Here is a 12,074-nt window from a genome sequence, read left to right on the forward strand (position 1 = left end):
ATTTTATCAACAACTGTGTAACATTTACTACAGACAAAAAAGTTGTTGATCCTCTTATAGGTGACTAATACATCAGGCTTCTCACTTTTTTTTTTTTTTTTTTTTTGAAACTGCAGCTCTACCAGCCCTAAGTATAAGCAAAATGAGAAGACAGTTTCTATTCAAAAGAATTTAGCATGGAATTACGATATCCAGGATTAGGAGTATGCTAGTGAGAACTATCAAATTAGTTTTGATAAAATTCAGACATAACTTTTAATAGGATTGAAACTCTGCACACTGCTTGCAGAAGAATTCTAAGTCCTTATAGTTTGCCAGTTTATTATTATACTTGTCATTCTCTAAGTGGAGGCAGAACTTGATTGCTATTAAAGGAAATGAAATACAGTTCTTAACATGGTACTTCAAAAATCAGAAAACAGTTTTGTGGAAGAAAAAGTTCAGACTTGGGTCTCGAACAGACAAATATAAAGTCATTGCCATTGTACGGAAGCAATCAATTAGAAAGGATCTTAATCGGTTTACAGAAAAACAAAGACTGGTGGAATAAATGTAATTCTCCAGAAATAAGAATTGCATCATCTTCAAAATCATGAAGAATGAGAGAGATGATGAGAAGTGACCGAGTTTCATGTCATTGTAGAAGAACAGTAATTCTCTAAAAAATTAAAAACATAAAAAAGTAAACCAAAATTTTTAGCCAGGGGACTGTAAAGCAAGTTTATTTCTCTAATATCCTACCTTGTAGGACCTCTGACAAGTTATAACGGAAATCCTTTGCTTTGGCTGCATGCATGGTAAAAATACAGAAACCATTATTTGCATCACTAGACCCAATTAAGTTTCAAACCAGAAGGTTCCCTTAAAATCAAAGGGAACAAAAAAGCATGTACAAACAGATTCATGAAGCTGTAATGTAACTCTTGTAAAACTAATAGTTGCAAAAATGCATGTTGAATCCTATAACATCAGGGACAATAGCTCTATCTATGGACATACATCTTGACATTTAAGACATTAATTTTCACCCCCAGGTTATTATATTAACAATACTATCTTAACATTGGCATATTGAGATATAACCATCACTGTTACAAGCTTAAAACTGACGTCATTCAACAGCCCATTCATGAGAGCACGACTGATCAGTTGTCGCGCCTCTATAGGCAACACAGTCCATCAGAGGAGTGGTAACCTCAGCTGCTCGCTTTCAACCACCACTGCAAGTTTCTGAGAGCTTAAACTGAAATAATGCATATTTAGATGATATTTCAAATGCACTACATGTATACATGTTACAAAGAGATCCAGATCTATCCTTGAAGATTTCTTTAATAAGTGTAGTATGTTAATAACTTTTTCCAGTCTTATGAGAATCCCATTAATAGAGTTCATCATTAAAACGTACGTTTTGAACTACATTGCCTATTCTTATCATGTAGGTCATTTGCAAACACTGCAGTAGTCAATTCAGCTATCTAGAAATTTAAAGTGGTCTCCATTTAATATATATCATAATAATTATTAGAAGCATCTTAAAATTTAAAATTCTTACCCAGAACTTCTTCATAATCTACAAGTTCAAACCAGACAACTGCTACTGATGTCCAAACTCCCAGCAAAGCAATTACCATAAACCAGGTGAAAAATGAGCTTCCAGAGAGGCCTTCTTTCTTTCCATTCTTTCCTCCTCCATGCTTAGACTCTGTTAAAATAAGGCAAACAAGTAGGAAAAATTGATTTGGTAAGAGTTAGAAAACTATGATTGAGGATGTAACTATAAATCTTGTTTCTTATGACTACACAGAATAAAAGACACTTGAGTAACACTTTGTTTGTTTGGGGTTTTTTTGTTCGTTTTCTTTTAACTTTACCACTGTTACTTGCTTTTCATATCACTGGATTACAGCAGGAAGCTCAACGAACATCTAAGTAAAAGCCCTATAACCAACCAAACACCAAAAACCCACATGCAATTTGTCTTAACAACTTAGTTGGAAATCCCCCCTTCCTTCCCCTTTAGTGTATATTTTATACAGAGCTTAGCATTTTTGAGATGCTTTGCATTTGCGACAACAGTTCTCAAACTGCCACCAGAGGGCAATAAGACCAGCAGAAACAGTTTGGAAGAAAAGCGTTTCTTCTGAAGCAAGTTTCAAAGCTAATTGAATTAGCTCACAGAATCAACATGAAAATTCAAATAGTCCAAGAAGGCCCTAAAATCTACACCTTATTAAGGGTAAGTCCCCAAGTTCAGACACTGTACCAGCTAAAAATGTCTTCCCTGTTGCTTAGAATCAAGCAGAGATCCACAGCATATTGAGTATCTTTAGACTTCCAGTCCCATGAAACATACAAGTAAAAGGATGACACACAGACTTAATGCAAATCACAGCTTCATTTATAACTGCACATATGGAAAGTAAGTGCATATAAAAAAATACAGTAGTTATAAACAAATCACTGGGAAAAGAAAGACATCAACCTAGCATATGGGTAGGGGGTTTCAACTGGGCATCACCACTACAGAAGACATAAATTGCTTGGTCCATTGCTTTAGGATCATTTTAGGTAAACAGGGACAAATGTAGTAAATAAATGTGCATCCAAAAAGATGCCTGTGGACTGCTCTTCTGCCTCCTGATACTACTGCTGCAAGACTAGCACTTGGCCACAGTTTCATGTCCACCAGCCTATTCCACTTCATTCCCTTCTAAGCACCAGCCTCTGCCCATTCAGCCATATTCAGTCCTAGTTATGGAAGTAAAACTATTTCTTACTTATTTTTAAATACTCGAACTTTGTCATGAATATTGTGATAATATAATAAGGTAGGGAGTTAACTTTATCATACTAACTGCAAATAATGTTTGATGTATTTATCAACACTGATCATAGAAAAAGACAAAAAATACTCTCAACAGCTAAATATCGACATGATTTGTTTTTTTGGAATAAAGTGGAGTAGCTCTAAAAGATAAGTAATGAGAGACTGGTGACTGACTGAATTATTTCTGTAATAGATATTATATAGAAGTACTTTCAGACCCTGCTTGCCATCAGGTTTACAGCTGTAATAAACTAACCTTTTATTACATTCATTGTGCCATATACCTAGTTCAGACCAATAAAAAAAAAAACAAACCACAAAACCTTGACTCGTTTCAGCTCTTACTCAGCTCAGCATTTTATTGAAAAAAAATAATAATATTTTATTAAGGCTGCTCTGTACAAGGATTAAATACCAACTATTTAGTTTAGTTTCTATATTAAACAGAAACTTCCCTTGGTATAGGCTGTCCAACAATATTCAGAGAGAAACCAAGACAACTTAGCCTCACCTCAGGCATGTATTGCTTACTACTACTGCCCTGTACCCTAATTACATATCTGCAAGGTCCGTATACATAACTCATCATAATGTCCCTCCTGTGGGAAAAAATGTACAGGTAGTCTGAAAAGAGAGACAAAGACAAGCAGTGTGTGCCAGTACATTCAGAAATATGATCAATTGTATGTGAAAATTATTTTCTTGAGCTGGAAGTTTTAATATTCAGAAATAAACAATTACACTACGTAACAGCAGAACTTCAGTACTCTTGTGTTCTAATGTAGTCAACGGAAGCTTTGTACATATTTAAAATGAAGCCTGGTTACAACAATGTCCTAGAGCAAGCCAGGTGCTAGAAGGGGCAAACAGGAAAGAGAATGTTACTGTATTTCACACTTACTTATCTACCTTACTGTTTTCTACTGTTTACTGCTAGTTGCCTCTGAAGAAAGGGGCTTTACTTATTAGAAGAAAAAAAAAAAGAGAAAAAGAACACCAGAAAAATGGTGAAAAACAGACAACTTATTTAAGAAACGAAGCATAGCTGTTTATATTTTTTTTCATTCTAAAAGATTGTTTCATGTAAATCCCTGAAAAATGGAAGTTACGTAACATAAATTTACCTCTGTTCTGTGCAGATAACCCCAGGCACAGGGTCAGAACAAAACACTGAAAGGACTGACGCTGCCTCCGAGCTCATTCCAGATGGTTAATTCTCAATTCAAGCCCTTTCCCTGCACATGCTGCCAGCTAAATCAGAAGTAGGTCACTTGCCATATCTGGTAAGCCTGTGCTTACAACACCAGATGTCTTTATGCAGACATCAGAAAGTCTTAAAGTGGGCTCTATTCCTCAACGGCAAATCTTTAAAGGTCCTATACCTCACCCACCCCACGTTAAGAGTCATGCCTAAAGATGTACAAAAACCTTTTTACTTTTACTTTAGCTTACGTTAAAGACACTTAGTAATTTCACATACTCAAAAAATAACTTTACAGTCAGATATTTGAAGACAAAACAATGTCTCATGTTAATGTGTGCCTTACTCATGCAAAAACTAAGGTACAATTAACCACCTGCCATAAACTCATGAAATACCTCTACTCCAGAGAACATTTAATCAGAGAACAGAGGCAGCCTGTTACTCAGACTAGAACAGCAAATTGGCTAGAAAACACCAACATACCACAGTAAGCCAGTTACTTTGCTGATTACAAACTCAGACATAGCCAGTATTTGCAACTACGCATTTTCCATTTGTTCACAAAAAAGGTTAGGATTATACCTGTGTCGTCAGCCATAACATTAGTGCTCGATTTCCACAGACAGAGCAAGTGCGTCGATATCTCCAAAAATTAATGCTGAAGACAGAATAAGAAACGATTTCTCTTCACTGTAGTCTTGCAACAGAAGCAAACAAGTTTCTTAAAGCCAGCTCAGCTGGAACCCGAAACTGGACCCAAGAGAAACCTCTCCTCCAAATCTATTTTTAGAGCTGTTATCCTCAGGAGCCAAACGCTTTTCAGAACTCATATGGCAGTCTAGTTCTGACGACAATCAAATTCACTTACTCCGCCTAACAGAGCATCCTGGGTAGTTGATCCTTTCCCCTCCCCTTAATCCTCCAACATCAAACAGCAGCGAATGAAACCGAGCACACTGTACTGTAGTATTTTCGCCGCAATGTATGCCTTGGTGCCTGAGCTCTGAGGACATTAAATCAATCAGCATAAGCTGAAATACAAGTCTGCACACAACGCTTGCCTGCTTGCATTTGTTAAATTGGCCCTTGCCCAAAAAACTTTCTCCATGTTGGCACTCCTCTACCTGGCTTCCCGAGTACCCTGTAGAGACTGTTCATTTGAAACTTGCTAACTGCTTTAAGAATAAAAGACAGCTAATTTCTAAAATGTAGTTTTGAGTCTTCCAAAAGTGTTACTGGAAATCAACCAAACGCATTCTTGCCAAACAATGTTCAGATCAGGACTGTTCCCCTGGTACACCTCATATTTGTTTCCAGCAGATCTGAAGAAGGGTTACTGAGAGTTTTGCTAGAGCAAAGCCTGTTTCCCTAGAGTCCAAGGCACTACATGCCATAAAGGCAAAACAGGCAAGAGTTCTGTTGCATATTTGTTAAAAGTAGCAGAGGTGTTGATTTTGCTTCCCCTTCCAGAAAGGACTAACACTAACTCATCTCACTCACCCCTCCTTCAAATTCTGACAATATGCACACTACCTGTACAATTTAAAGCTAACACAAATGACTAATGATCAACATACTCTCTTCTTCTTAAGGACCAGAAAAGGAGGGAAAAGAAAATATCCACTAATAATACACTATTCAACTTATTTACATCTTCAATTTTAGCAAACTATTCTTTTCCCCACTGCATTTCAAAAAAAAAAGCCAGCTCCTTTTGGGTGGGAGGAAGACAAAGACAAACATGTCTCTAACAGCAACCCTAATAAAAACTTCAGGATCCATCACTCTGCCCTTCCTCCCACACACGTCTTTAGATAATATAGCCAACAGGTAGATGGAGAGAACAGTAGAATGTTACAGCTACTTTGAAAAACAACATATACCTCATGTGGTTTTAACATCCAGCAAACAATTCCCAATTGCAGTGCCCAACAGCTCAAGGGAGAAAAAGCGAGAAATAATGCCCAACTGAGTTTAAGACTTTTCAAATGGATGTAAAGAAACTACAGGCAGTTGATTCTATAACTAGTGTATTTTTTAACTATTTTTAAAGCCACTTGAATACATCAAACAGAACAGATGTTTTAAGAAAGTCCTCATGACTAGTACATTTCAGCAACTCACATGATGCATAAGTGATTTAGAGCAACATATGAAAGAAGTTTAAACAAAGGGTAAAAGTCACCAAATATACAGAGAAATCAACAGCTTACTAAGGGAAATAATTTTACATGCAATTATATGTCTATTGCATATAAAACCTATATTGTTTTAACAGGCATTAGATTAGGCAATTTTTTGCAACTTCACTTCGGCTGCACCTGCATTTGCAGATACCAGATCTTACTACGAAAGTGAATTCATAGAGCACTCAACTGATGGTGAGAACCTGAAGTTCATATTATACGTGTTTTGGGGAGATTGCTGCAAACTAGACCTTACCTGGCTGAATGCCCATAAGCAGTTGCAGCATACTTTTCTGTTTCATTTCAGTCAAACCTAATTAAGTACATGCAGGGACAACAGCACAATGAATAAAAACAAAGTGGGTGGAGACAGTCAAGAAGTAATTTTCAAATGTACACTCCCAATCTGAACTAACACACATATGTTCACCTTTAACCAAGTACCCACAACCTTATCTTGTGCCCTTTAAAAACCAATTGATTGCAAGAACATGTATTCCAAAGAAATGGCAAACATCCTCCTTCCTGAAAAGGGAGGCTACAGATAAAATGGGGGAACTCTTGAGACTCCTCCAAATAGGGACCAAAGGGCCACAAAACTAATCATACACCCAATGAACAGCATACGTTAATGCCCACTTGAAAAATGGAGCTTACACATGTATCTCCCTGAATGCTATAGTTCAAAATATGAAGCAACATAATTTTGGTTAGCTTTGTGAAAGACAAAGGTTAAATTCAATAGTTATACATTTAAAATTCAACCCAAGAACGGGATAGCTAAGTCAACAGCACAGACTTCTTGCAAGGTCTTGTTCTACTGTGTTCAAATGCTGTGACTACAGGTTTGTTGGTTCTTTTTTGAAGCAACTCAAGTTGCTTCACTAACACTCAAAATTGTTATTATTCACCTCATTTGTGTAACTGTTTCAAAATTTAAAAACTATTTTCAAGTTAGTTTTGCTGTAACTCTGCACTCTATACTATTTAGTTAATTTTACAAAAGTATAATTCACAATCAAGACTAACAGCATTAATTCCACCTGTAGATCACTACCAAAGTGCAAGCAAAGAAGCTTAGAGGGAAAAAAAAAAAGTCAACTATTAGCACAAAAATAAATGCAGACTTCAAAGCATCAACCTAAGCTTTTGTAATGTGCATAATTATTTCCCACAAGGTGCATTAGGAAGTAATACAGAAGCAATTATGGATTATCACATGAAGAGAAGGTTCCACATTAGCAGGCAGTTACTAGAAATCAGAAAAACACAGTAAAAGGAAAAACAACAGAACACTAACCTCAGGGAAATATCTGAAAATAGCATTTCAGAAGTAAAAATTATCCATCAGCTAGATCATCGGGAGGCTTTAGAACGTGCTCATTTTAAAAGCAAAATGCACAGTGATAAAAAACGGATATGGGAAAGAAGTAAAAAAATAAGTTACAATAGAACCATCCTACCACCAACAGAGCTGAACTAGTAGCAGTACAAAGACAGAAAACAACCTTTCTTGTATAAGCATGGCCTACTACCGCTTGACATTTTTGGCAAATTATCTTTTCCAATACGATTAACAATAAAAATGTTGCAAGCCATTCCAAGTGATAAAATTGCAGTTAATTTTTTTAAACACTTCTTACACAAAGGTTTGTTGGGTGGGGTCAGTAAAAAGTATCTTTAGTAAAATACCTATTAAAGGGAAGTTTACAGAATTCTCTGTTGATACTGTTTTCCCCCTGCCTGTTAAAATACAAGCTCTTTTTCCCCCCCTTCTTACTACTGTGAGATAGGTCACATTTCTGTGTATATATACATACTTTTTGTGACGTGTATTTTAAAATCTAGACTCAATAAGCATCTGTGCTGAACTGTTCCATTCTGAGAAGTCCACACACCATAATAATCACACGTGCTATCATGAGGTAAAACAGATTTTCATCTTTAGTTTTCATTCAGTGTAACAAGGGTGGAATAAGACACTTCCAAGGGACAAATCTGAGCTTTTGATGTGCTTTCACAAACTCTATTTAATTTTGTGAGGAAGACAGGTTACTGTTTTCTGTTTACTTTACAGATAGAACAGAGATTTTTTTACTACAATACTTATGGTATCACGTATTAAATATTCCAACATTTTCACAAATATCCAAACTCCAAAATTTTGTTTGTTTTACAATCACGACAGCAATCTTTAGAGATAAGATCTAAAGTTTATGGTAAAGGTTTACTTCTATAAATTCAATATAAATTCTTTGTGATAAAAAACTGATTCTTCCTTTTGGTATACAAGAAATCATTTTCAGCACTGCAAGCTTAACGGAAATTAGGGGAAAAAAAAAAAAAAAAAGGGCGGCTTTTTTATGATTATTCTCATTAAACACTAGATGTCTGCCCTGCACTTTATATATTCTAGTCTATATGGTTATAAAGATACCTGTGCATATTATGAGAGGACTTTAATAAACTAAATCAGAAATGTACTAGTTCGGAACAGGGAAATGGATGGAAAAGAAAGAGCTTTAAGTTCAAAGAACACACAATGAACGTAGTTGAAGTAATAAATTAGCCAAATGAAAGGCAACTCCGACTTTCCTGCTGCCACTTCAGATTTTTAGTGTAGTGTTTGAGGAACTTTTCCTTATTATACATATAATCAATCTTCACATAAACATTTAAGGCCCTTAATTTTCAATCCCTACAAGCTTTCTCACAGTAAAGTATCCTACTATACAAACAAAGTAGAACATAAATACTGAAAACAAGAGCAAAGTCATAAACTCAGGATTCAACAACTAAGCAGGCTGATCACAGAGATACTGAGGGTGACACACTGGAGAGAGGAAAAAAGAGATGCGTTAGAAAATATGTAACAAAACCTCTAGGATCGTAAGTGCCCTGATGAACTTCCTTAGCGAAGGAAGTTCCTCCTTTCAATAGACAAAGCGATTCTATGGAACCACCTCCTGGAATTCAGCACTTAATCAGGATGTGAAACATCAGAGGATTCAGTTCTCTCCTCTGCACTGGGGAACAGCGTTTGAATTTCTTCGGAGGTCTAAAACATGTTTTTAAGGATACCCAAGGGTGTGAGAACAAAGCCATTTTAGTCCTTCACAATGAAACTGTTTATTTGTGCGTAGTCAAATCTTAACTGGCCACAACAGCAACTTCTAAGAGAGGAGCTCTGGAGAAGAGAGACTAAAGGCCAGTTTTTCCCCTCCCTTCTAGGTAAGAAAGGGGACTCCAGACATAACTGGCCTATCACCACGCTTACTCTCAGCAGACTGAATCTCTGTTTTGCATTGGACTGGAAAAGTTTCAACAAGAACTTAAAATATAGACTCTCATTCCTGTTCAAGTATACCCCATAAACAGCAGCATAAACACTGAGAGTCAACCAAACTTTTTCTTCTTCAAGAAGAAAATGGAATTACATCTTTTTCTCCCTTATCCTGTGCAAGAGGTCTAATTACTAAAGTATTGCACAGAAGTAAGAAACCACCCTTTCCAGCCCTGTTCTATGCACAATCAGATCTGCAATCCTATTATCTGAAAATACGCTTCGAGTAAAATAGATACACATAGGTTTTTTTCCTTTTTTTATATTTAGTTTATAAAGAGAGATGGTCAATACGTTTAAAAAGTCAGCCCATTTCTGAATATAAGCTGTTATAGTTCAAAGTCCTTTTAAGACTACAGATATCTTTATAAGAAGGACCACAATATCCACAAGATTTTTTTTTTAGTTGCAAGCTAAGGTGATTTTGTTACTAAGAAGTGAGAACTAATTATTGTTCAGAAAAAAATTCCTACACAAAACAAAACTATGATTATCCTCCGGCTGACTGATGTCAAGCCTCATTCCCAGAGTTGTTTTTTTTCTTTGAAAATATTATTCTTATGTAGTTACATTTATACTGACTAGAAACAGCAAAGAAATCCTGATTGCTTTCCATTTAAATAATTCTTTTAAGACATACATACACAACAAAAATCAGAAAATTTATTCAGAAGAAATCTACTCGTAAAAGAAACATCATAAGAATTACTAGCTTTTTTGCTTTTTTTTTTCCCCTAAAGAAACACAAGTTTTTCTCTTAGATGAAAAAGTAACAAATAAAAGACAAAAAGAAACTTAATGAGAAATTCTATCCTAGTAGGTTGCACGGTTTTGTAAGACTGGTCAAAGGCACTTTATTTAAATAGAGCACAACAGTGAATTCTACTTGCAGTGCTAGCTCCGCAATTTTCAGTGCAGTTTGGAGAGACCAGCTGTTTGCCGCTGTTAACAACTTTCCTCTGGAGTTCTCTTTATCAAAGCATAACTGCTTAAATCACAGGAGGTAAAAATGAATACAGAGATAAATGTTAGTAAGAGAAAATCCTGAATCTGCACCTACATCTTTTCTAAGCATGCTAGAAAGATGACCATTTTCAAAAGCTAGTCAAATTCTGTCCAAGCAATGTTTTGCATTTTTCTTTTTGGTTATTCATATGAACATTTTTTTAACAGTTCTTCAATTAGGATTTATTACAAGGAAAAAATATACACGCAGATGTGCACACAGCTTAAATGACTAATAACAACATCACTTAAAACTTGATAATGAACACTGACTATCAACAGGAATATATTTAAAACAGTATTTAATGCATCCACCACATACTATCTGAATAGTTTAGATTACTTTTTTTTTAAAAAAACCTTTTCTCCACAAACTTAAAAATAGTAAAATAAGAGAGTTAGCACTTCAGGAAAAAACAATGGTCCCATAAAGGCAGAACAAAAATATTTTTGTTATCTATTTACCTGCTCTAATAGATTTGTACAGACAAGTAAACCTTCCTATATTCTGATATTTTTCACAAACACTTTAGCCAGTTTGCTCAAGTTTTGTTCTTACGCACATACAAACACAAAACAAAATTCATGTCCAAAACTGAATACAGAACTTGTGTCTTGTAAACTTACTTGGCAAGCATAGTTTTTGTACCCTTTCAACTCTCTCCTTCCTTTCAAGCCACCCCTCAAAATTCTAATTTGGATATCTTAAACACCAAGCCAAGAAATTCAAGGTTAAGGCTACAAGATTATAAAGAAATTTTAGTTTGTCTCCTGATACAGAAGCAACATATCTGTATCAGCTATAATATCAATGATACAAAATTAATTCTGAATTTAACTGTGCAGATGACTTAAAGAGTTTTAATAGCTGCTATTTTGATTAACCAGCTCTCTCCACAGAACATTTGGAAATAAGAAGATTTAAAATTATACAATCTACCTATCTTGTATTTGAATGATTTCATGTAGCCAATAGTCCTACATAATTACTAGGTTAATTAAATATTTGGTTGTATTTAGGCCAGAGTGGAGTTCAGGAAAGGTAAATGTGGAGAGGAAATACAAGAAATACTTAAGCCCAGAACATGCAAATTATGCTGGTGGTGACCTTTAAAAAAGTTTCTATTACATAAGGTTGAAAATCCTCATCTCTGCATATAGCATGCTGGCATTAATTTTAGGGTATTTTTTCCTTGTTCCATTTTCCTATCCTGTAATGTGGGTCACATCAATTTGTTTTAGCAACAAGTCCTAATTAAGCCACAAAAGAAAGAAAACAGATGATGCAGGTTCAGTTTTTTCAATTTTTCTCATGGTTTAAAGGAGTTTCAAATAGAAGCAAACAAAACTCTAGTTGCCATGCAAACACCTACAACTCTGCTATTCATGAGTCTCTGCTTACGGAAAAAATAATTTTTTAAATTCTTTTATTTAATGCCTAAACCAAATCTGATACTGAGTCAATTTAATTAGGTGCTAGTTCATAGAGGTGCTATGCACCTGCAC

General features: G+C 35.4%; 1 protein-coding gene across 15 annotated transcripts in view; it reads right to left on the reverse strand.

The window, feature by feature from the left end:
* The window catches only part of ASPH (aspartate beta-hydroxylase), a 120,742-nt gene that overhangs the window by 99,173 nt on the left and 9,495 nt on the right, over window positions 1–12,074 (reverse strand). For 12 of the 15 annotated variants that reach the window (XM_063326939.1, XM_063326943.1, XM_063326938.1 and 9 more), the window contains exons 2-3: window positions 1,556–1,705; window positions 742–786 (exon numbers count right to left, since the gene is read on the reverse strand). In XM_063326939.1, coding sequence (XP_063183009.1) covers window positions 742–786; window positions 1,556–1,705 — 195 coding nt within the window. Of the gene's footprint in view, window positions 1–741; window positions 787–1,555; window positions 1,706–4,616; window positions 4,951–12,074 lie in introns of those variants that run through there. The other 3 variants (XM_063326934.1, XM_063326941.1, XM_063326933.1) reach the window with 3 other exon arrangements.

This window comes from Chroicocephalus ridibundus, chromosome 2 (assembly GCF_963924245.1).
Source record: "Chroicocephalus ridibundus chromosome 2, bChrRid1.1, whole genome shotgun sequence".
Classification (NCBI taxonomy): Eukaryota; Metazoa; Chordata; class Aves; order Charadriiformes; family Laridae; genus Chroicocephalus; species Chroicocephalus ridibundus.